The sequence below is a fragment of the Eretmochelys imbricata genome, chromosome 2 (genome assembly GCF_965152235.1).
Source record: "Eretmochelys imbricata isolate rEreImb1 chromosome 2, rEreImb1.hap1, whole genome shotgun sequence".
Taxonomy (NCBI): domain Eukaryota; kingdom Metazoa; phylum Chordata; order Testudines; family Cheloniidae; genus Eretmochelys; species Eretmochelys imbricata.
Window position 1 is genome coordinate 100,202,526 of NC_135573.1, and position 26,475 is coordinate 100,229,000.

The 26,475-nt window shown below is 39.0% G+C and overlaps 1 protein-coding gene across 6 annotated transcripts in view; it reads left to right on the forward strand.

Annotated features, from left to right (window-relative positions):
• ZNF407 (zinc finger protein 407) overlaps positions 1 to 26,475 on the forward strand; it is a 462,207-nt gene that overhangs the window by 159,132 nt on the left and 276,600 nt on the right. For all 6 annotated transcript variants that reach the window (XR_013345174.1, XM_077810508.1, XM_077810512.1 and 3 more), the window contains exon 4: positions 21,356 to 21,430. Coding sequence is in view for 5 of the 6 variants with exons in the window: in XM_077810508.1 (XP_077666634.1) it covers positions 21,356 to 21,430 (75 nt within the window). In the remaining variant the exon portion in view is untranslated. The remainder of the gene's footprint in view (positions 1 to 21,355; positions 21,431 to 26,475) is intronic.

Below are 26,475 nucleotides of genomic sequence, written 5' to 3' on the forward strand. Positions count from 1 at the left end.
TGGGTTATGATTGAGTCTTGGTATCTAGATCACGTACAAAATAGTATTACCAACATTTTTCTACCTGCTCTTGGAAAGGCAGTGTTGGTTTAATTTCAGAGGTATTTGGGAAAAGTCAAACCTCTGTTTTTTAAAAATAAAAAAGTTTTCTATTTAATTATTGAAAGAATGGAATAGTTATTTTTAATGTCTTAGACTTATTCCTGGAATGCAGTGCAACTTAAATGCATGTTTTTACAACACTACTTTGTTGAAAGATGGGGTTATAGGAGAGATGGAGGAAGGAACATTCTGCATATATTCTGTTTATTACATGGGAAGGGAGGCAGAGCTCTTTGGATACAAGAAAATATAAAAGACCTGTGTTTGAGGAAGTTTGTAAATGAAGTTTACTAAGAACCTGAAAATACTGGGTAGAATTCACTGACCAGATTCTGCCAGTGAACTAAGGTTGTGTGTCTTTCCTTCTTTCTCTGGCAGAAAGCGCATGAAAAGCAGGGACAAAGTGATGTGATCTACCTGCAATTCCTGCTCTGCTGAAGGTCCTGTCTTGGGTATAGGAAGAGTGCGGCTGTGTGGTGAATCAGTGCATCCCTCAAGCAGCCACTGCTGACGGGGCGCCTGTGGAGCCCCATATGATTTTGAAGGTTGCCCTTCTCAGGTGGAATCCCCAAAGGGAAGATGCTGCTTGTCATCCGAGGCACCTGAATTCCCCCTGGAGCAGAACTGCCATATTTGTAATGGAGATGTGATTTGCAACACTGTCTGCAAGTGAGAATTGGGCCTCCAGTCTCAAAGTAAATGGGATCACACCATCTTAGCTTCTAGATAAAATTACTTAAGCTGTTTATTCAACAAAGTCTAGGGGTTAGGAGATGCTTATGGATAAGTACAACAGGCTCTCTCCTCTGGCATTTTGGGTTTAAGTTGCTAGTGAAAATGAAAAGGGTCTCAGTTGAGACCATATTTAAGAGCATAATAAAATCTCCACACAGTTTGTCACAATCTTTGCTCAAGCAAGAGCAAGATTGGGAGTTCAAGGGAAGTACTAGTTCCAGATTTTGAGGTTCTTTGAAAGAGCTATATTGGGGGGCTTGCACAGTGCCTGCTTACACAAGACAGTGATGTTGGTCCTTTACTTTCATGAGCCTTAAGTTTACTTGGAAATTAATAAAATCTGTAAATTCTAAGCAGGCTGTTTAAATATATTGCTTGAAACATAATATGCATTTTTAGCATAGATGATGGTAAATTCCCAATAAGTTGTCAGTGTTTTTAAGATATGTGAAATTCTCTAATTGGTATTCATTCAGGTAATTCCAATGGCAATAACTCCTGCATTCTGAAAGGTTGTGAAAGGCATTTCACACTATTTCTGTCTTTATCTGGAATATCTTGTTTACTTTCATACTGTATATTACATATACTTTTTCTGTTTGTTTCTTAGAAAAATATCCTTTTGGAATTATGCTTTTCCTGCTTGTAAGCTAACCAGAAAGGGATATAACATTGAAAAATCTACAAAAATGCTAGGGACAGGAAACAGTAGAGTCAGGTGTATAGCAATGTGACTTTATTTCTTGCTGCATCCCTTATCTATCAGTACTTCCTAGAGGTAGCTGCAATGTTAGGACTTATTTTGGGGATGTCTTCTGCAACATTATGCAGGAAGAAGGGGTCATATAATGAACTTGAAATGGACATATAATAAGCTATTTCGGATCAAGTTACACAAAATCATTCCTTGTGAACACAAGTGTCTTGGCATTATCACCAGACACATGTCCATTTCATATCGCGGAGGAATGTGCAAGTTCAAAGAGGCAGAAAAGCATGATAAGGGGACCTGGCATGAACAACTGAATTCCACTGATGCATGAACACCAACGCACAGACGCACAAATATACTTATGCAAAAAGAAAATAGCTCTTTGGCAGATCTGATTCACACTTAAGTGGCTAATTGCTCAAACTGACACTGACCTTGGCAGCATTACAAAGATAACATGTTTTTTAAAGGATGGATTATTCTTGAACAATTTCTCCAATATATTAAGCATGGACATGTTTTTCTTCAACCGTAGGCATACCGGTACAGTTCTTTTTTATTCCACACACATTCCTGGCCAGTACAACGAGAAATCCACTTTCCATATATGTTAAAAGTGCTCTCTGTTCTCCTTCTATGAAGAACAACAGGCAGGGTAGGGTATTGACATAGGTCTGACTAGTTACACACCTGTTTCTGTTTTTGTAGGATTGCCTTTGGAAGCTCCTGTGCTGTAGATCAGCTCATGATCAGTGACTTTCTGCCATGACTGTTCCATTTCCTGGGGATTTAAATGGAAAATTTAGTATGCTCCCCTTTTCTTATCATCTTAAGCCTATAGTAGCATGACTAGAAGAGGATAGGTTAAGGAACCAGCTTTAAGGAAGTTATAGTTCAGGAGACTGGATGTCTCAGGGGATTAGTCATTGCATACAGATCCTGTCACCTTTAGGCTGCCTGTTCAAACCCAGCTCAACTTGATTCTGACCAAAAGTTATTATCATCTGTAAACAGTTTGTTGTCCTTATCCCGATAAGTAGTACAAAACGATCACCACAACTGGCACTACTCTTTGTAGTCACAATGGGGAAAATTTAGGATTGAAAGGGTATGGAGAGTGAACTTTACTTAAAAAAAGTAAATAAAAGCACACAGGGGACGGTAGTGGAATACTTGGAATTACAGACCGGTGAGCCTAAGTTAAATACCAGGTAAATTGAAATTTATAATTTAAAAATAGAACTATAAAACACATAGATGTTCATGATATAATAGGCAAAGCCAGCGTGACTTCCGCAAAGAAAATGTCTCTATTATAAATATGTAACTGTTATAAACAAAATAATGGACTTAGGAGAATCAGTGAACATAACTTGTTTGGACAAAGTCCAAACTTTGACAAAGTCCTTTTCAGGATGCTGGTAAAGAAACCAAACAGTTTTAGATGAAGAGGTAAAGTTCTGCTATGGATTAGAAACTGGTAAGAGAGAGAAAATAATGTTTAACATAGCAAAAGATTAACTGTGAGGTGTCCCCAAACCTTTATTACTCCCTTTGCTTTTATTATCCATGAGCAAAGTTTTTGCTCAGTTTTTTCTTTTTAAATAAACTGTCAGCAGTAGAATGAGATCAGTATGCTGATGCCATTGATCATTATGCCGAAGCAATTCACCTATATTACACTATGGAAACAGCGTCATAATGTCCACTGCACACTGATCTAGCTGTATCTTTGCTGATAAATAAGGTACAAAGTGGACCATCCATATTAAGCTTTTGACAGTTACTTTACTCCTTACAGTCAAAAGAAGGGAATTCCTTTTGCCTATATTACCAATTTTCTCTTGGTTACATACCCAGTGCAGATGCCAAGATGCAAATGTGTATTTTGGAGGCTCTTTTAGATGAGCAGATTATAAAGAAGATATTCATCTGAGTGCACAGGGAAATTGTCTAAAAAATGAAAGTATTTGTGAAATAGTGATGACAAAATCCTTTTTTTTTTTTTTTTTTACTAGAATGTTGCATCTATTTTGTTTAAATTCCTTTCCTATTAGGGGGAAAATGCAAAATAGAACATTGATATTGGGAATAAAGTGTTATGTAATGGATTGCGTTTGTGTGTTGTGTTTACAAGAAGAGATTCTACTAAACTGTGTATTGTTTAGGGCCAATCCTTGACAAGTGGCAAAAAAAAACCATTTGAAGTCAGTGGGAGCAGGATCGTCTTTTTTACAGTAGTTTGTGGATACAAAACATAATTAATATTAACAGACCAAGTAGGTAGCCAACAAAAGAGGCAGTCAGAATCATATGAAAGAAACAAAAATTGTCTGAAGGTCACCTTACATGCAAATGGTTTTCATCTAAACGTAATTAAGATAAGCATATACACAGGGTAATTTTAGTGTTCAAGTTAATAGGGCTTCTAATCTTGCTGCATTTTTATCCTCATTTTAAAAAAGTCACCTGGGCTTATTAAAAAAAGAGTGGATATGAAGCTTCAAAATAACTAACTCATCTAGTTGTCCTTCACTTGTTTGTGAAATAAAAAAAAAAACCAAACATTTTGTAGCCCTATCCTGCAGGGTGCTATGTGCCCTCAGTTTCTATTGAAGGGAGCTCAGCAACCTGTAGAAGGTACTCAGCATCTCTCAGGATTGAGCCCTTTGCTGAGATAGTTTTTCTATCTCTTAAACTATATTTTAGACCATATTAAATTAATGCTTGTAAAGAAGAGTGCATGTAAGGACATTTCCAGAAATTTGTTTCTGTAATCAAAGTAAAGTTATTTTGTTTTGTACAGCTGTAAAATAATGTCCATGCTCAGCAACATTTTTAAGGTTCCGACTCTCTTGCCCCTTAAGTTAGGGCCTGATTCTGCAAGATGCTCGGTGTTCGCAACTCTGTTTGTCTTTCATGGGTGTTGAGGGCAATCCATACCACCTTAAAGGTGCTTAGCCCTTTCTGGATCATTACCCTCAATACCAATATTTTGAACACTGCAATCATGGGAAATTTGAAAATTGAGTTCAACAAAAGGGAGCACACTGTTTCTGCTTGGGTTCAGGTGGGTGGGGAAGAAATGGGTATAATAAGTAGTTTATACAAAAAAAGTTGCATTTTTTGGTGGAATTTCTAAATGAAACTTAATCAAGTTTAATGGCTTATAACATTGCATGAATTTGTCAAAACTGATCAGCTGGATTGCTACACAATGAATAGTGAAAATGTTCTGTTTTTAAGGCTTATAACAGCCTACAGGCACTCAGAACTCAAAATGTTATTTGATGATATCAGAATGCTAATGAAATTATTATTAATAGCACATGTATTAATCTTAATGATACATGTAAATATGAACAAATGTAAAGCTGTGTTAACACCAACAAAATTATTTTCCCGGTGAAAGGAAACCTTGGGTTAAACTCCAGTAATCAAGTATAAAACACTTTGTTATAAATATCTCAAAATAAGAAAGTTCCTGATAGAGATTGAAAATATTAATTATGAATATGGTATCTCAAGATTTGTTGTTTGTTTTTTTGTTAGGGTAAGATTTTTAAAAATACGAATGAATTTATTTGTTTTAAAATAGCAGGAAAGAGACGGACACGGACTTTCATATGTATGTTTGAGTAAAAAGAAGTAAATAAAAATTTGTCTTGGTTATCATGGTTTTAATACATTCCTGTTTAATAAGTATTATTTTTTTTAGTGTTTTTAATTTATTTCCGTTGTGGATTCATGTGGACAGTAACTTGAATTTAACTAATTTGTGATTTTTTTTTCTTTTATGCTTACCACTGTTTAAGTTAATAAAATAAACAAACAACCCCCACTCCCGTAAAATAAAAGTTGTAAATGTTAGTCTTAAATATGTTTGTTAATGAGGTTTAAAACGTTGCTTTTATGTTGCTGGTGGTGGTGTTTCTTTGTTTGGGGTTTTTTGTTTGGTTGGGTTTTTTTAGTAATAGCAGGATATTTTCTAGTAAGGCAGGGGATTTGTATCTAGAGAGTGTAGAAATTTGTAATTCCATAGTTGCAGTCATAAACAGAACATTAGATTTTTATAGTAACATCTACCATTAAAAAACATTTCATTTTGCCAGTGTGATATGAGCTTTACATTGCAGTGAAAGAGAAAGAAAGAGAACATTATTATATGTGAGAATTTCATGGCATGTTACCTGTTGAGGGCCCTGTAGAGTCAAAAGTATAGTACAGTGACTTCTTGACAAAGTGACAGACAGTAGCAGCCTTAGTGTCACTCTGTATTATCACCTCCTGCTAGCTGGAAGCACTCCCTGAAGCCGGTCTAGGTTGCATAGTCCTAGATGAGGTCTTCATGGGTGCTGACCATAAAAAGTTCATCAAAGTAATGAGGCGAGGCGAGAGCTTGGCGCTCATGGGCAGAGCTCAGCACCAAGGAGTGTGAACTGGCTCCAGCTGTGACAATAAAACAGCAGGTGGCTGCTGTCATTAGGGGTGGCAGATGAGGCAGGGGACTAACATTCAGCCCACAAAACTCTCATTTGTTAGCCATCGCCACTGTACCATGCAAAATAGCTTCCATCTCAGTCAATTTTACTTTGCAAAATATTACACACTCGCCATAAGAAAATTAGAGCCTTGGGTTTACAGGTTCCTTTGATCTTATTATCACAGAACTGTGCACTGTCAGGTTAACTGGCAAACTGGGCTCTTTTTTCCCCCATGAAGAGCGATTTGAAGGTTTTTATAATAATTTTATAATATAGCATTTTCAGCCAGCCATTTGTTTCCTGTTTAGTATTTTGGACTCTTTTCTTTGTAACTGTTATAAAATCAACTCCCCTCCTCCATGCATTCTGTATCTGCTATTGCTGCTTACAGAATCAACTTCTAGTCCACGCTATAAAATCACATGGTTAACAAACTACTTTCTACCTCTGAGTCCTTAGTATCAGCAGTACATAAAAATGTAGACATTTTATTCAATTAGTCATGGTTGTTGGTGTCTTTGCTAATCTCAGGAATGAAGCTAATTGTGAAAATTCTGATTTTTTAATTTTATTTTAGTTTTGTTCTCTACATTGAAGGAGGAAGTTATTGTGGATTATTGTTATAATTCTTGGAGGGAGTGACTTAAAGTATTTCTAACCTGAGACCTATCTACATTGATAACTATATGGAACTGTGAGTTCAGATTCTCACAGGGTATGTCTACACTATGAAATTAGGTCGAACTTATAGAAGTCAGTTTTTTAGAAATCATTTTTATATAGTCGATTGTGTGTGTCCCCACACAAAATGCTCTAAGTGCATTAAGTGCATTAACTCGGCGGAGTGCTTCCACAGTACCGAGGCTAGTGTCAACTTCTGGAGTGTTGCACTGTGGGTAGCTATCCCAGAGTTCCCACAGTCTCCGCTGCCTATTGGAATTCTGGGTTGAGATCCCAGTGCCTGATGGGGCAAGAAACATTGTCGCGGGTGGTTCTGGGTACATGTCATCAGGCTCTCTCTCCCTACCTCCCTCTGTGAAAGCAACGGCAGACAATCATTTCACGCCTTTTTTTCCTGAGTTACCTGTGCAGACGCCATACCATGGCAAGCATGGAGCCCGCTCAGCTCACTGTCACCGTATGTCTCCAGGGTGCTGGCAGACGCGGTACTGCATTGCTACACAGCAGCAGCAACCCATTGCCTTGTGGCAGCAGACGGTACAATAGGCCTGAAAACCATGCTCAGCATGTCAGAGGTGCCCCTGGCCACCTCGGTATGGTCGGTCAGGAGCACCTGGGCAGATATGGGTGGAGGGACTAAATTAGGAGTGACTCGACCAGGTCATTCTCTTTAGTTCTGCAGGCAGTACTATTGTACCATCTTACGGTGAGCAAGCAGGAGATGTGGATGGCTTACAGTCCTTCTGCACCATCTGCTGCCAGCCAAAGATGTAAAAGATAGATGGAGTGGATCAAAACAAGAAATAGACCAGATTTGTTTTGTATTCATTTGCTCCCCCGTCCCTCCCTCCCTCCGTGAAGTCCTGCCTGAAATACCAGAGGGAGGGATAGCTTAGTGGGTTGAGCATTGGCCTACTAAACCCAGGGTTTTGAGTTCAATCCTTGAGGGGGCCATTCTGTGTGACAGTTGTTTTTGTTTCTCCTTGATGTAAAGCCACCCCCTTTGTTGATTTTAATTTGCTGTAAGCCAACCCTGTAAGCCATGTTGTCAGTCGCCCCTCCCTCCATCAGAGCAACGGCAGACAGTCATTCCGTGCCTTTTTTCTGTGCAGACGCCATACCACAGCAAGCATGGAGCCCGCTCAGATGACTTGGGCAATTAGGAGCACATTAAACACCACGTGCATTATCCAGCAGTATATGCAGCACCAGAACCTGGCAAAGCGAAACCGGGCGAGTAGGCAATGTCAGCGCGGTGACGAGAATGATGAGGACATGGACACAGACTTCTCTCAAAGCATAGGCCCTGGCAATGGAGGCATCATGGTGCTAATGGGGCAGGTTCATGCCATGGAATGCCGATTCTGGGCCTGGGAAACAAGCACAGACTGGTGGGACCGCATAGTGTTGCAGGTCTGGGACAATTCCCAGTGGCTGCAAAACTTTCGCATGCGTAAGGGCACTTTCATGGAACTTTGTGACTTGCTTTCCCCTGCTCTGAAGTGCATGAATACCAAGATGAGAGCAGTCCTCACAGTTGAGAAGCGAGTGGCAATAGCCCTGTGAAAGCTTGCAACGCCAGACAACTACCGGTCAGTTGGGAATCAATTTGGAGTGGGCAAATCTACTGTGGGGGCTGCTGTGATGCAAGTAGCCCACGCAATCAAAGATCTGCTGATATCAAGGGTAGTGACCCTGGAAAATATGCAGGTCATAGTGGATGGCTTTGCTGCAGTGGGATTCCCTAACTGTGGTGGGGCCACAGACGGAACCCATATCCCTATCTTGGCACCGGAGCACCAAGCCAGTGAGTACATAAACTGCAAGGGGTACTTTTCAATAGTGCTGCAAGCACTGGTGGAACACATGGGACGTTTCACCAACATCAACGTGGGATGGCCGGGAATTCTGGTCTGTTTCAAAAGCTGCAGGAAGGGACTTTATTCCCAGACCAGAAAATAACTGTTGAGGATGTTGAAATGGCCATAGTTATCCTTGGGGACCCAGCCTACCCCTTAATGCCATGGCTCATGAAGCCGTACACAGGCATCCTGGACAGTAGTCAGGAGCTGTTCAACTACAGGCTGAGTAAGTGCAGAATGGTGGTAGAATGTGCATTTGGACGTTTAAAAGCGCGCTGGTGCAGTTTACTGACTCGGTTAGACTTCAGCGAAACCAATATTCCCACTGTTATTACCGCTTGCTATGCGCTCCACAATCTCTGTGAGAGTAAGGGGGAGACATTTATGGCAGGGTGGGAGGTTGAGACAAATCGCCTGGCCACTGATTACGTGCAGCCAGACACCAGGGCGGTTAGATGAGTACAGGAGGGCGCGGTGTGCATCAGAGAGGCTTTGAAAACCAGTTTCGGGACTGGCCAGGCTACAGTGTGAAAGTTCTGTTTGTTTCTCCTTGATGAACCCCCCCGCCCCTTGGTTCACTCTACTTCCCTGTAAGCTAACCACCCTCCCCTCCTCCCTTCGATCACCGCTTGCAGAGGCAATAAAGTCATTGTTGCTTCACATTCATGCATTCTTTATTAATTCATCACACAAATAGGGGGATAACTACCAAGGTAGCCCAGGAGGGGTGGTGGAGGAGAGAAGCACCAGGAGGGGTGGTGGAGGAGGGAAGGACAAGGCCACACAGCACTTTAAAAGTTTAAAACTTTTAAAACTTATTGAATGACAGCCTTCTGTTGCTTGGGCAATCCTCTGGGGTGGAGTGGTGGGTGCGTTCTTGGGCGTCTGGGTGAGGAGGCTATGGAATTTGGGGAGGAGGGCGGTTGGTTACACAGGGGCTGTAGCAGCGGTCTGTGCTCCAGCTGCCTTTCCTGCAGCTCAACCATACGCTGGAGTGCATTAGTTTGATCCTCTAGCAGCCTCAGCATTGAATCCTGCCTCCTCCCATCATGCTGCCCCCACCTTTCAGCTTCAGCCCTCTCTTCAGCCCACCACTTACTTTCTTCAGCCCGCCACCTCTCCTCCCGATCATTTTGTGCTTTCCTGCACTCTGACGTCTGCCTCCACATATTCATCTGTGCTCTGTCAGTGTGGGAGGACAGCATGAGCTCAGAGAACATTTCATCACGAGTGCGTTTTTTTCGCCTTCTAATCTTTGCTAGCCTCTGGGAAGGAGAAGATCCTGTGATCCTTGAAACACATGCAGTGGGTGGAGAAAAAAAAAGGGACAGTGGTATTTAAAAAGACACATTTTATAGAACAATGGGTACACTCTTTCATGGGAAACCTTGCTGTTAACATTACATACACAGCACATGTGCTTTCGTTCCAAGGTCGCATTTTGCCTCCCCCCACCATGTGGCTAACCCCTCCCCCCTCCCCGTGGCTAACAGCGGGGAACATTTCTGTTCAGCCACAGGCAAACAGCCCAGCAGGAACGGGCACCTCTGAATGTCCCCTTAAGAAAAGCACCCTATTTCAACCAGGTGACCATGAATGATATCACTCTCCTGAGGATAACATAGAGAGATAAAGAACGGATGTTGTTTGAATGGCAGCAAACATACACTGCAATGTTTTGTTCTGCAATGATTCCCGACTATGTGCTACTGGCCTGGTGTGGTAAAGTGTCCTACCATGGTGGACGGAATAATGCTGCCCTCCCCTGAAACCTTTTGCAAAGGCTTTGGGAGTACATCCAGGAGAGCCGCAAATGTCAGGGCAAATTAATCATTAAACATGCTTGCTTTTAAACCATGTATAGTATTTTAAAAGGTACATTCACCAGAGGTCCCTTCTCCGCCTGGCGGGTCCGGGAGGCAGCCTTGGGTGGGTTCGGGGGGTATTGGCTCCAGGTCCAGGGTGAGAAACAGTTCCTGTCTGTCAGGAAAACCGGTTTCTCCGCTTGCTTGCTGTGAGCTATCTACAACTTCATCATCATCATCTTCCTCATCCCGAAAACCTGCTTCTGTGTTGCCTCCATCTCCATTGAAGGAGTTAAACAACATGGCTGGGGTAGTGGTGGCTGAACCCCCTAAAATGGCATGCAGCTCATCATAGAAGCAGCCTGTTTGGGGCTCTGACCCGGAGCGGCCGTTTGCCCATCTGGTTTTCTGGTAGGCTTGCCTCAGGTCCTTAAGTTTCACGTGGCACTGCTTCGGGTCCCTGTTATGGCCTCTGTCCTTCATGCCCTGGGAGATTATGACAAATGTTTTGGGATTTCGAAAACTGGAACGGAGTTCTGATAGCACGGATTCCTCTCCCCATACAGCAATTAGATCCCTTACCTCCCGTTCGGTCCATGCTGGAGCTCTTTTGCGATTCTGGGACTCCATCATGGTCACCTGTGCTGATGAGCTCTGCACTCACCTGCAGCTTGGCACGCTGGCCAAACAGGAAATTGAAATTCAAAAGTTCGCGGGCATCTGAGTTGAGAGTGTTGTCCAGAGTGGTCACAATGGAGCACTCTGGGATAGCTCCCGGAGGCCAATACTGTCTAATTGTATCCACAGTACCCCAAATTTGGCCCAGCAAGGCTGATTTCAGCGCTAATCCCCTTGTCGGAGGTGGAGTAAGGAAATCGATTTTAAGAGCCCTTTAAGTCGGAAAAAAGGGCTTCGTCGTGTGGACGGGTGCTGGGTTAAATAGATTTAACGCTGCTAAATTCGACCTCAACTCCTAGTGTAGACCAGGGCACAGGGACAACTTGGTCCTTCATTTTTCATTGATTTCAGTGGATACGTGATGTTCCAACCAATTTACTTTGTATGCATCTTTCACATGCGACCATAAAATGGAGGTATTTTTGCTCACCACAGTAAGGGCCACATTATCTAAAAAGGGGTTCACCTGCATATACAAAATTGAGCAAACAATAACATGCTTACATTTGCATGCTACACTACCTTGATTGTGAATGCCTATCAGGTATTGTGAATACAAGTGAATGTAAATGAACAATTTACAAATATCTCAATAGTAAGTGAATTTTCACTAGGTGTGTGTTCAAACACAATTAGTCTGCCTTTAAAAAATTTAACCCTTAGCATCACATGGAACTTTCATGACAGTTTGGGTTTACTTCTTGGCTTCTTAGACCAGAATTCCCATTTCACCCATTATAGTGATAGTGGTGCTCTACACGCCTGAAATAAGTGCATTTCAGTGGTGCTCTTTTTTAATTGTTTGTAAAACACTTTTGTATACTTAAAACGCAATGCACTGAATAAAATATAAATTATTTTAATTATTTGATCAAAATCTTTGAATTCCCTAGAAATGTCAGCATTGCAGTGCAGGAGGAGAAAAATATTTCTTTTAAAAGGACAATGTCTATATAACTTAGCTCAGAGAAAGCTGAAGGACAGGAAACTGCATTGGAGTGGGAAAGAGAAATTATTAGAAGCAGAAGAAGGGGCAGCGGCAGTGATTGCACCTGTTGTCAGCAGCGAAGATATAACAGGCTGTTTTCTTCAGTGCCTCCCTCCCACTCCCATTTCTACATGTTAAAATTTAATTTGCTCTATTTTAACTTGCTGAAGACAAAACCATACTCTTTAAGTGTATGATAAAAACTTACTGGGCACACTGTATCTGCTAATATATGGGAATGGAAATGGCACCACTGATTAAGAAAGATCAGTCCACTGGTCAAGTACCTGGTTGCCCATGTTCCTGCTTCCGGGGAGCCTTCCGAGGTGAGTGCTGCCTGGATCCAGCACCCCAAAAACCCTTCCCTGCCCCGAGCACCCTCCCGCACCCAAACTCCCTCCCTCTTAGTTAACCAGAATTTTTGACTTACTGGCACCCCCCATCCTCCCAGTGTGCCAGATGATAAAGCTTTTACTGTAATTACCCTTCCTGTTAATTCTTTGATAGACATCTTCACCTACACTTGTCTATCTGGATCTTAAGCCAGCTGTTTCTCACAAAGGAACCTCTTACCCAGGCACTGGGATGGCACGGAAACTATAGAGATGGTTGTGGATGTGAGCGCCTGTTAAAGATGGGTTTGGAAGGATGATTCTGATGAAGAGCAAAGTGTGACGCAGTATGAAACCCAGTTGAAAAGCACTATGTGAAGTGGCATAAAGCCTCTCTGCTGATTTTTCTCCTTCATCAATTTTTTACAGTTTGTGAGGAACAGGAAATTCTGGGATTCTCGTGACCTAGTGCCTTGGGCTAATGTTCTGTATTAGCAGAAAAAAATATTTTTCATGTGATTGGAAGGAGAGTAAGCGTCCCAATATGAAACTGCCAGATTAAAGGCACCGTCTGTTTAGGTATTGAATTCTGGTTTGGGGAAAGAGTGCTCATTTCTGAAGATAGAGACTGAGACTCAGAGCATTACTAGTGAGACAAGTGAGACGACGACATCAGTCATGCGTTTTGGGTGAAATCCTGACCCTTGGCAGTTTCACCACTGACCTCAAAGGGGCCAGGATTTCACCCAAAATGTATGACTAATTTTGTCCTCTCGCCCGTCTCACTAGTAATGCCATTCTGTCTCTCAGTGAGTGAAGAAGAGAGGTAGGTGAATAACGTCATTCTAACACATCCCTTTTAGGTAGTAGGTCATACTGTAGAATAGAGATGGGAATGTAGAGGATGGAAGTGAATGAAAATAAACCTCTAATAAAGGTTCACGGTAAAGCTTTGGGTCACAATGCCTCGGCTGATGTCTTTTGTTGCCAACTACATTTCCCCCTTTGTTGCTGTCAACAGGGGGAACAAGATCACAGTTGTATGGGCTTGGAAATGTTGGGGGAGGGAGGGAGTGTGTTGGGAGACAGGGAATCTTCTGGGCTGTGAAATCTGTAGGCCAACTCTTTGTTCATGTTGCAAACACCTGAAAATCTTGGTTTATTTTGAGAGCACTGAGAGACCCTTAGTGAGCATGACAAACAAACATCATGTTCTCAGGTATTGTCAGTTTTTTGTACGTTGATGATAATCTGTTCTTGATACAAGGCACTCTGTGAAACTAAGCCTAAGGTTGCATTTCACAATTTATGAAAACAGGTTCTGTGTTGTGGTAGACTGGGAGGGTGATAGCACTGATACAAAATGCATTGCTTTTTTAGTTCTTTGTGCAGCTGTTAGATTACCAAACACCTGTTAGAGGTGACAGTATACAGATGTTTGACAGCCAGGGAAAAATAATAGAACATGTGATTCTTTTAGCTTAGAAGTAATTTGGTAAGGTGTGTTTTGAAGTGTAATTACATAGCTGTGCTGCCTACCGTTATCACTTAACATTCATTAAATCCTCTGAATATAGAAACAAACATATCTTGTAATGGTGCTAATTTTGTCATATGATTGCAAAGTGGATTCTTGACAGACTGAACACCTTTTGACTTCAAAATTTTTGCCACTGTTCAGCTCTTTTAAATATGCTCACTAAGCAAGCAAAGTAAGTGGGGAGATGTTTATTTTTTTTAAACTAAAATAAGCAGGTGAGTAATGTGCTGTAAATAGGCTCCTGCTTATTAAAATTGAACTTACAAGCATAGCCCAACTTTTTATATGTATTCTATTCATAATAGAACCATGGATGTTGTTGTTGGTCTTTAGATGTTCTACATGTCAAGTCACCTCTGCTGAAATTTTCAACTTTAAGAACAAAAATAAGATAAAATAATGAATTACATTTTTATTTTGTATTGCAAGAAATGCCCACTGAGTTCAACATTTTCTTCAAGTGGATTGTTGTTTTTAGTAATGATGCATGAACACCTTCAGTTTCATTGCCAAACATAGGTGTTTGGGGAAAATTAAAAGGCACATGTTCCCTAAAATTGATTGCATTGTGTTTGTTTTTTGTCTGACCTGTTTCACTGGTCATTAATTTTTAGTTAACCTGTTCATTAGATAATATTTTCCTGTGAATAATATTAGAGTTCTCCTAATTCCAGTGAAATTCTAAGGAAAAAATAAAACCTTGAAACTCCGTTTCATTCATTTTAGAAATGCTACAGCAAAGAAAGATCCACTTTTTTATTTTAAAGTAAATTCTATTGTAAATCTCATTAATCTGGCAAATGTTTGCCTTGGTTTCAACAATAGATTGTACTCTGTTGTGTCCTGAAATAGCAGACACAACCGTCTGATGGTGCTTATCATGATGCCATATGTGCATCCCAAAGTTTACTGTGGTTGTTTTTTACATGGCCCAAAGTATGTTTCGTATGCATGACATTTTGCTTTGTCATTGATCAAAATCTGCATTTGCATACTAGTCTCCAATAGTGTTTTATTGTACAACCTCTTCTAGATACTGTGGGACACGTCATATCATTTTCAAAAGTGTCTAAGGGGCTTAGATGCTAAGCCCAATTTCAAAAGGGATGTGTGTTCTGCTATTCAAGCAGCTTTCTACCTCCTTTTAGGAGGTACAGCTTCCTCAGTACTGGTCTCTATGTACCAGGAACAATGGAGCACTGTCCCAGTTAGTTAGCCATCTTTACCTTGTATCCAACTATAGAAGCTCCCGCTCATTCCATGTAGCTCTCTTCTTTCATAGTGGTATAACTATTCGGATTTGGATTCTGTATCACCAGTTGCTGAATGGGCAAACCAGTCAGGGAATTCTTACTCACAGACCAGCTGTTGCACAACAATTGAGATATGTTTGTTTTCCACTCTCCTTTTCTCTGCCTAAGACTCTTATACCAGAAGAGGTGGAAGGAGACAATCCCGCCTATCACCACCACTTTATGGCCATGCAACTAATAATTCTTTTACATCTTGAGCAACACAGATTGGTGATAGAAGGACAGCAATTGAAACATGATGAGAGACACAGGAATATGCAGGAACAACAGAGCTGATTGATAGTGTGCAACTCATCCATAATGATCTGTCTGGTACAGACAGTAAATTATTCTGTAGATTGATGTAGCTCATTGAACAGCACATTGACAATCCCGTGTCCATAATTATGTTCAAACGGGGTCAGGATCAGTGACATAGGTATACCCAGGACATGCGATGTACAGAGACGTATTCCTCCAATGTTGCCATATTCCAAGAATTTTCCTTTTCAACTTGTTCCCCATGTGAACCCAGCTTCATTCAAGGAACCTTTACAAAGAAAACAGAAAAAATAGGAGGGGAGATTTCTAGAAGATAAGGTTGTAGTTTGCTCAGCTGATTATTATGTTTCCATTCAAAATCTGTTTCCTAAAATTCTGCTTTTTTGGACTTAATTCAAGAATAATAATAAGTCTCCTTTGAAGGAATAGCTCTATTGTAGAGTTGTAAGGGCCTGTACTCCCATTCACAAGACCGGGATCAATTTTCTGGTCTCTGAGCCAGAGTCAGCCCCAAGAGTGGGAGTGCTGCTGGGAGGTGAGGAGGGCGTGGGAGGGAGAAATGTGTATGTTTGTTAATTAATAGTATCCTCTCTGGCTAAATAAGGCACAGCATTGACAGCTTCCATACTGGTTTTTTTGAGGGGCATTGGGGGTAGGTGATCGTGCGGATTTGATCTCTCAAGATATTTGGGTCTCCTGCCTCTCCCCCTGCCCCAAGGCTTGAGAACCTGAGCTCCAGGCCCAACTAAATGTCAAAGCAAAGTTTACACAGCTACTTATAGCATGCTAGTGCAAGTCCTGCTGGCATAAGTCTGTGGACCTAGGCTGGGAGGCTTGGTCCCGGATGCAATGTAGAGATACCCATAAGGGCTAGACTGTCCTGTTATAAACACCCAGCTGCTAGATGAGTCAGCAGAAAAGCCCTACTTTTCCATCTAAGGATCTAGAACCTGACATTCTGTCCCGGGAGGCATGCAGCCTTTCAGATCAGTGGATATCTTCCACAACAAACTCAACCCTGTCAGATAGTTCACTTTTAAATTGAGTCCCATGTGTACAGTCCTGTAAGAGAGTTGTTGGCAATCCAGCCTGGTCCCTTCAAAGTCAGCAAACAGCCATGAAATTCCCAGGATTTTAGACTTGTGCTGCATGGAAAAAGACAGCTTATTTGTATAAAACCTTTGGCTCCTAATCAGTTTTACAAATTTCTGTACTGTGTTGTCTTAAATTGACCTGCTGAGTAGGCTATCCTGCCATAGAGGCAATATTTGTGACCTTTGGCAGCAATGTTCTGCATAGTTTAGTGAATTAAGATTCACCAAAATTAGATCTGTAAAATTTGAATGTGCAGTGATTTATATGTGCAAAACCCTGTTCTGGTGTACACAGCAACTAATTTGAGGGTTTCAGAGTAGCAGCCGTGTTAGTCTGTATCCGCAAAAAGAACAGGAGTACTTGTGGCACCTTAGAGACTAACACATTTCTATTTATAGAAACACGTTTTATTAAACAGAGTCAGATACTTGTGGGTTATGATCTTCCTTTTAAAACTTGAGTATTTGATTTGCATTTAGTAGTTATCACAGCAGCTAGTATGAAACCACTATGAAAGCTTTGGAACTGCTGCTATTGGGGTCAGGCCCTGGCCCCTTCCACCCAACATGAGACCATCTAACTGGTCTGCACATCCAGGTGTGGAGACGGCCAGGTGCCAGAGGATACTTCTTAACAGACTCTTATGTCACAGCTCCATGCTCTCATGCAAGAGAACTCTATTTATTTATTTATTTATTTATTTATTACATAAAGTCCTCCCCCGCACCCTGGTAGTTTTTAACTTCCACACGTAAATCTGTAGTATCTTATTTTTGTAACATTATTAAACGTGAAATTAGCTTGGCTAGTAGGATTGCCACCCAGCTGGGTTTTTACCTGGAGAGTCCAGTTTTTGGCTTCTGTGCCATTCAGGGTTGTCAGGTGCCCAGTTTTTGACCAGAAAGTCCGGTCATGATGTACTGACCGGACACCAAAAGTCCGTTTACTGTGGGGCAAGGGGAGGCATCAGGTCATTAACCTGTGCCGGCCCCTGCTCAGCCAAGGCCGCCTCCTACCTGCATGCAGGCTCTTTGTCAGGCTGCTAACAGTGGGGGAGGGAACTTGGGGGCAAGAGGTGGAGCATGTGGGTGCCTTGTGGGAAGAGGCAGAAAAAGGAGCGGGGTCTGGGAAGAGGCAGCAAAGGGGGTTGGGCTTTGAGGGAAGAGGACTCGGGATCCAGCTACCAGCAGTTAGAAAGGTGGCAACTCTGTTGTCTAACTATTGTATAAAAATCCCATCCACTTCTGGTCTTATCAAAACAAAAGCAATATTTCATTGATCATAAAAAGATAAGTAAAGTGGCAGTACATTTCCTAACTTTTTTACAACATATATAATACTTAATAAATCAAATTATGTCATTGATATAACTTTTTAAAATTTAACTTATACCTTAAGTAGAATAATAGATCACGACTCCTTTCCTGACACTTTAATACTTTCTATTTATGCATTAGTTGTAACTATCTAAGCTTTCATGTATAAATGATCTATGTCAATCTTTAATTCACTTCACTCCCTCGGTGTCACACAAGTCTTTTATTAAAGAGGGTTTTTAAAAAATATATAATATTTGTGTTAACTTGCAATGGAAATTATTTATGCCTGGTCTATAGTGCTATCACTCTAATGGTGCATAGCCCCTGTGAGATCATATGTGAAAGCCGCCACACTAGGTTGCATTCCATCTTAAATTCATTCCTTCTAATGAACTTTATTCATGGTAGGGGCAGCCTTAATCTTTTGCAAGGCTGCGGGGGAGGGGCATAGATCTGTGGAATGTTTTGCTACCAATGCCACGTGACTAGACAAATGCCACAGAAAGTGTTTTTGAGAGCACTGTGATTAGTCCCTTACTCTTAATTTCTTGCTTAGTCCATCAAATCATGCTCACTCGGACTGGTGAGCTTCCTATTCTTGAGTCCAGTGGTCCCTGCAGCTACTCTTTAAAGGAGTTGGTTCTGCTCAAGCAGCTGACTGGTAGGCCCAGGTACTATTAGCAGTATTGCCAAACCAAAGCATTCAAAAATCATGGGTCAGGCCCCCTCCAAATCATGAGATTTTAAAAAGCAGTAAATCTGCATTCTTACTGGACTTTTGGTTTTCGAGACTGTTTCACATTTTCAAGCATCTCTCTTCAACCATGAGGGCTAGAAATTCACTTTTTTTTTTTTTTTAAGTGAAAGCTAAGGTTTTTCAGGTCATCACCTGGTTCCAGAAGCTGGGACTCTGAAAAAAATACCAAATATCACGACTGTTAATAACATTGCAAGAGTTGGCAACATTGCAGGAGCCTGGGTGACATTGCCTCCCATAACAGTGGACTTGGCCTAGGGTCTTCCCAAAAATCTGTAGCTGTTGTACTTCCGAAGCCCAGAGTCATCATCTTGGCGTGGAGGCTGAGTTCTAGAAAAAAATAATGTTTTGCCTTAAGTAAGTGCTCTCTGTATTTATTATATTGTATAATAATTATTGTTCATCTATTTAATTTCTTTTAAAAATGGCAACATTATCATTTAAGGCCTGATCCTGCAAACTGTTGAACACTATCTGAGGTATGGTGAATGCCCTTAGCTCCCCCGAAGCACTCAACATGTCTCATGGGGCTTTTCAGTATCAGGTCCTTTAGCATTACATTTAAAGGGGAACCTGATGGCGGCTCCTGAAACATTTACAGTGGCAGTTTTCATCTTTGTTTTACCATTTTGTTTGTGCTATGGAAAAGCAGCAAAATGGTTACTCACACCTGGAGCATTGCAGATATTCAGCTGTTCACATGAGATCAGTTATTATACTGCATAAGGCCTTTTTCCCCTTCTTCCTTGCCTGTTTGATTTTCACATGCAGCTTTTTCTCTATTTCCATTACAAAAATGGGCAAAGTAGTACATTTTTGTTTTTCATTTGGAACCCTCAAGTGCCCAGATTCTGATGAAAAAGTTTCCTAGGAAATATTGCATAAGAGATTGAGATTTTTACATTCAGTATACTATAATGACACTTTGCCATGTAAATAACAAGCTGTGCTCCCACCAACTTTGATTATTGTGTAGCTCTCACACATTAGTATCTTAGTTTTTATTTTTCTTCTAGAAAATTAAGAGAGACAATGGAGGTTTCCAATTAAAAATAAGAATAATATTAATTTAAAATGTGTTAGATATACTTACAGCAATGTCGAAATGACTCTGCTTTCTGCCAAAAACAACAGAAGTAAATTTGGAATTCATTGTACAGTTGGAACACAGAATTTTATGTCAGTACAGTTATTTTCCTTATGTACAGTAATTCTGGTGACATTTGCATAGTAATAATCAAGATAGTGTGATTGATTATTCAGGTTTCTAAAGATTGTGGTTAATCCCATATGAAAAAAAAATGAGTCCCTGGTATTTTTAATGTCGTCTTATAAAAATAATGAAGTCACTATCATTTTAAAAAGACAGAATTATATTCTTACACCCTGAAGGCTTCACAAAAACGAGATTCTCTGTAATAATGTGAAAGTGCCCAAAGTAGATCAGACATGGAGAAGATACATTAACATATTTGTAAAGGAAAAGTACTCTTTCTTGGCTTTTGTGGCTCGTATATGCCATAATGCTACAGTGTTTTACAGTCCTTGCGTTGTCCATTAGTGCAAACATGTCCAGATGAATTCAGCGTTTAATGTTAAAAATCTTATAACATGCCAGTTTGATTTGTAGCTCTTCATATCATAGAATGCTAATTAAAATCATATTTTTGCATATGTCATGCCTTTCATGTACATATGCAAATAGATTCTATTGCCTTTCAGCTATTAGTAATTAACTTTATGAAGGACAGCTGTAATACATAATTAACAAAAATGTTTGCAAACCCTTTATTCACACTGAAAGTTACAGCAGTAAAATTTTTGCTTGTCTAGAGAACCATTTTAGTTTGAAGTTTCAGTCTGATATCTGAATTGTTTGAAGCAGTCACATGATATCCTTGAATTGATGTTAATGGTGTTATCACCGGAAGAACGTTACTCAGTAGGCTCCTATCTTTTTCATTACGTATGTCACCAGAATTAAATTACTGTAATTGAACTGCTTTGTGTTTGGTATAAGGCATAATGTCGGGTAATACATTTATTGTTGTTGTTGATGATGTCTTGGTGCCACTTAGGCAAAATTCCTGTGCACAATGTAATCACAAACATTATCTCCCTATAGCCACAAAAAGAAATCCTAGCACTACAAATGATATTATTTTTTCCCTATGTGTCTCTTTAAATAATTAATATGTTGAAGGTTGACCAAACACAAGTAATGATTAAAGGCCTGATCATGCAGCATTCTTACTGAAGTCAATGGGACTGCTCACGTAAAGAAGGATTTTAGGTTTTAAGGTTAAATAAATAGAAGGTTAGAGAATGTTATATAGGTAAAAAATAAATTTATTTTTCAGTATATTACATAAAGTGTTTTTATACTGCAAAGGGAATCAGGAACAAAATTATTGTGTATGTTGACAAGTGATTTGTTTTTATAATTGTTTTTTTGTATATCTGTGTAAGAAAACCCCAGATTTGATGTAGATCTGTAAACTTACGTTGTTATGATATCGACTTTCAAATTTGAAAATAGGTTATGATATCTTGATCTAACAGAACTGATTAGATTTCCACTTCAATAAAATATGCTTAAGTACGTGTTTAAAAAAATAACCCCACCCATTTTTACAAATGTTTTGGTACAAGCCAATTGAAATTCATTTTTTTTTCTTTTTCTTTTTTTAGAGTGGCCTTTGTGATGAAGAAACACTTAAATACTCACTTATTGGGCAAACATGGAGTTGGTACACCAAAAGAAAGGTAAAGTACAATATTTTGCTAGTTTACACAAATGTGTTTACGTGTACTGCAAAAATCTTTTAAGATGTATTAACTACTCTGATTTGGATTCTATTAATATACTATATACATACATTTATGTAATATATAGGCATGATCCTGCTTTCCCAACCCGCCCAAAATTCCAACTGGAGTTGTGTGCATAAAGAATATAGGCTTGGGGCTGGCTGGTCCTTTTTCAGTGAAGCACTTAAGCAGTGCTTAATTTTCAATGTGCTTAAATCTCACTGACATCAGTGGGAATTAAGACATACTTAAATGATTTGCTGACATGGGTCTTATCGAATGCTCACTGAAGTCAATGGAAAGATTCCCATAGATTCCAATGAGAGCTAGATCTAATTTTGTTTTTATTAGAGTATGGCTCAGGCAGTCATAATAGGCAAAACTTCAGTAGTTGTGTCTTGCCTTCCCAAAGACAAACCAAAATTACACACAACCCGTTTTTGTTTTTGGATTTCGTGCTTATAAGTTTATAAAATATTTTACATTTTCAAACCAAAAAATAGGCCCCCTTAGGTTTTGTTGATTCACTAGAGTCACAACCACAGAGATGTGTGTGAGATCTGGAGACACAAATCCCCCAACCTTCTCAAAATTTTGGGGATGGGGCAGAGAAATTAGGAGTTAGGTTTTGGCCCCTCTCTGATTTCTATACCTTTGTTCATTTACTCAAGATTTTTGTAAGTTTTTACAAGTTTTGTTTATAAAAATGTATTTTTCCTCTTTTAAAATGTACCTAGAATGCTTCATATTTTAAAAATATTGTATCACTGAAACAGAACTATGTTTACTAGGTCATCAATTATCAGATTTTGCTCCTCATTTGCATCATAACTAATCCCATTACATAAGACTTAATGACTTTTTAGGCAAATTGAAATTTAAATAGTTTCTCAACTGCCAAAACAAAACATAACATTTACTGAAATCATCCAGTTAAATAACTTCTAGTATTCACCAGTGTGAATGTTCCATACGTACGGTATTCATCATTGTAAAAGTGCAGTGAGATCAGAATCCCGGAAATATAGGTAAAATGTTTTATCATGGCAAGAAATGGAAAAGTTGTGGCTTTGCCATAGTAAAAAAATATAATTAATATTTTAGGGGCTTTTTATTTAAAAAAGAAAAGAATCATGGCAAACAATATTTTAATTATTCAGTTTTTTATGATGAATTATGAGTAATGTCAAATATTTATTTTACAAAAATTGTTTTCAGGTATGCAATACCATTTAACTAATATTTTAAAACCTTTATGAAAGAACATACTCCATTATACTGGACATTAGAGATCTAAATTTTGGAAAAATCATGGGAAAACGTTACTCTGTGATGAGGTGCTTAGGGTGACTAACATCAGGATATTTTAAGTTTTGTTTTTTTGTTACAGAATTCATAGCCGTGACATACTTTAATTATAGAATTATCAAAGTCCTAATTACTGTCCTGGCAGCTGCCATTTTGATTTACTTCTCCTGAGGACAGTCCCCCATATCTGTATTTTTAAACTCTAAAGTCTTCTTTTTCTTATTAGAATATTAGTTATTTTTGTAAGTGTCGCAGGATTGTGAGTCATGCTACTTCTTCAAACATTACCTATGCACCCTGTTGACAATCAAAGAAGTGTTTTAAATAAAAAAGCATTCAAAACTTCAGATACAACAAGAGGAGTTCCTCTTCAGAAATGGGAAAGTAAATGGTGGTTTCAGTATGGTAGTAAAAATTCCATGGTACAATCAAAATACTTCCTTTGGGTCTTTTTCAGCTCCCATTAATGACACCAGAAATGGAATCAGGCCCTTTTCTCCATGAATTTACCATACGTTACTTTTCAAATGACCTTAATATAGAGTATTAAAGTAACAGATCATCCTCTGGCATGCATGTATGTTGTCTATATGGGTAGTGTGTATTTTTAACGCTTTATCCCTTTTGGTGTTTAAACCTTTTTGCAAAGTTTTTTCTACTATTTGTTCAAGCAGAATTTTAGTTACAGCACTATTACATCAAGATTATTCAGATTTCCATTTTTTCCTGGACTATAGCATAAGACATGGAAGAAAAAATAGTTACATTTACATCAAATAAGATATAACTGGTATAAATTGATAAATTAAAACTGTTAGTTTATATTTGGTATCTTTTTTCATGGCACAGTGGAATTCTGAAAAATATTTTGCTCTTGTGGTTTATGTTGTCACCAGAATTCTATTCAAAAATTTGCACTCTATTCAAATATATCCTTCTACAAAGGGGTACTTACTGCCTAATCATCAGAAATACTGCATTGAAATAACTTATATTACCCTTGTGAATATGTGTACAATAAAATATGCATACAACAGATCTCCAAATACACTATCTGACCCTGAGAGGCACATTTTTAGTGTTCACCATCTCAAATGAATTCTTTAAACAATGGATGCTTTAATCTAAAACAGTGTTATTTTTTTTATGGAGCCCTCCTACATGCTCCTGTTCTCCCTCCCCCCCTCCCCCCATCTTTTCCCTCATTCCTCAAAGGCTTTTTGAACCATCAGCCAGTGTAGGGTTGCAAAGATGACATGATGTGTTTTCACCTGTCACAGACTTTAGCAAGCTGCTTTCACAGCACTCCAAGCCCTTGCTGCCCTGGGAGCAAAGAACCAAGCTCAGGACACTAACCCCAGTGTCCCATCTGGTAGCATACTGTGTTGCAGCATACCTCCCCCACCCCCGGCCAGCATAAACTAGTGATTTTTGAGCGACTTATTCGCTCCTCTTTTTTAAAATCCCTTATTTTGTCTTTGACTATTTCTTTTTCATAATACTTTTTTGTCTGGCTTGTCCTCTTAATGTACAGCAACATCAAGTAGTAGTGGCAGGACTACAACAGCAATATAATTTCCTGGTAGCAGTCCCTTACTGGTGATGACTAAGATTTAAACAGTGTAATCTAGTACAATAAATGCCCAACCACCACTCTTTCTCTTTCCACATTTCCCTTCACTTTATGAAGGGGTGTGATGTCTTTTAATGGCTTTAGGAACCAAAGAAACTCTTCATCAGCATGTTCAACCATCACTTTGGGCATAACTGTTCTCTAAATTAAGTTACGTAGTTTTCTTACCTATTTAAAACATTAATGCCTTGACTATAATTTTGCAAGCTTGCTATATTTTAATTTCTCTAGGACAATATAATCAGTTTATTCTGTATGTTTTGAATTAGATTTTGCCCCCTGATACATTGCCTATTATAGCAAATACTAATAGAAGTTAGCTAAATAGGCTGTGACAATTAAATTAATAATGCATTTTGTTTGCAAGTGTTTAGTCTTCATGGTTTGACTGATATATGCAAAGATGGTAATTTATTAAAAGTAAATTCATGTAATTGTACTGCAGAGTTTGATGGACCAAAAAAAGTTGTCAGCATGACTATCATCAAAAACAGAAAATTGAAATAAGTTCAAAAGGGTACATTGAAAAAAATGCTAAACTACCGTAAACACTGAGAAGTTGGTTGTTCTTTTAACAAACTTCTTAACAAAAAGTATTTTTGATGACAAGCACTGTGACAGTTCTGAGAAAAGGAATATCTTTTGCAATCCATGCAGTGATGCTGGACTTCGGCAGCTTATTCTCTGCTACTTTACATCCTCCACAAATATTAGTCTTCAATATGATACACAAAATGAAGGTGTTTTGGAGGCAGTACTCAGCATGTGCTCATGCAAATCAGGAAAGCAAGCATAATGCATAATGAGTAAGGGTGTTCTTAAAACATTTTTATGTGGATCTTATTTGAAGGGGAAAACATGTTTAAAAAGAGAAATTATCAGAGAATGTAATGCAGTTACAATCAAATAAGCTTATAGTAAAGAGAATTATAGTGAAATACTTACATACTTCAACAAAAAGTACGGCCTGGACCATTATGGTCCATTATCAGAGAATAGCTAAATCAAAAGAAGAACATTTTTGTACAAAAATTCCTCTACATTTTTTTTTTTCATTTTTTGGAACTGTGATACTGATTTATTGTCAACTTGAATGTGTCTCAAAACTTGTATGTTATCTACCAAGTTCAAGGCTAGTACATATTTGGTAGTTCAGTGTCAGTAATCTTCATGGGACCTATAACTATATCTTATTGGCAGGATAAATCTTTTAGTTACACCTTTTATTATATGTAGTAGACAATGGGGTCTGGTGGTGTGGGAAAAGACCAGCAATGATGATGCTGAGTTCTAATTTGTGTTAAGCCAATGACACGCCACAAGTGACGTTATCGTGCCGCAAAACTGGGCCAAAGAAGGATTTCACTGAAAAATGTATCTCTGAACTCACCTGTGTGTGTGTGTGTGTGTATGTATCCACATTCATCATCTTAACCGACTTTTTAATTATGAAGTATGGCTTGGGTTTAGAAATGCTTAATCTGAAGAGGTACATTTAACTGTCCTCCAGACATTTTTACAGAATAAGGGTAATTGATGTAGAGTATTTATTTTATAAATCTTGTAGAACATGGTAACAATGATTTCATTGTTCACTAGAACTCTATTTAATCTATCCAGTACATTTTTTATAGTAGTATACTAGAGAAAGAACATCATTAGTTGTGGTTATCTATAATTATCTAGTCTACAAGGTGAAGTTTAAAAAAGTATTTTTTTAAGAAGTATCTTGACATACAGGAGTAATCACGTTTAGTTCAATCGGATTGTTAACAGGCATAAAGTTCCTCATGTGCAAGTGTTTTGCAGAGTCTGGGCCAGTGTTTTCAAGAATTGTTTGTAAGATTGTAAATATATATATATTTTATAAGGCTATTCTTAGATTCTAAATATTTTGACATGTTTTAAAGTACTAGTCTGAATGCTATAATGGGAATGTTTGTGATAGGGATGAGTACAGTAGTTACCATTAAAAATAAACATTTATCCAAAGTTACTGCACAGAGATCTCTGGGAAAACTCTGATATTTTGTCTTTGAAGTACTGAGAAATACTGGGA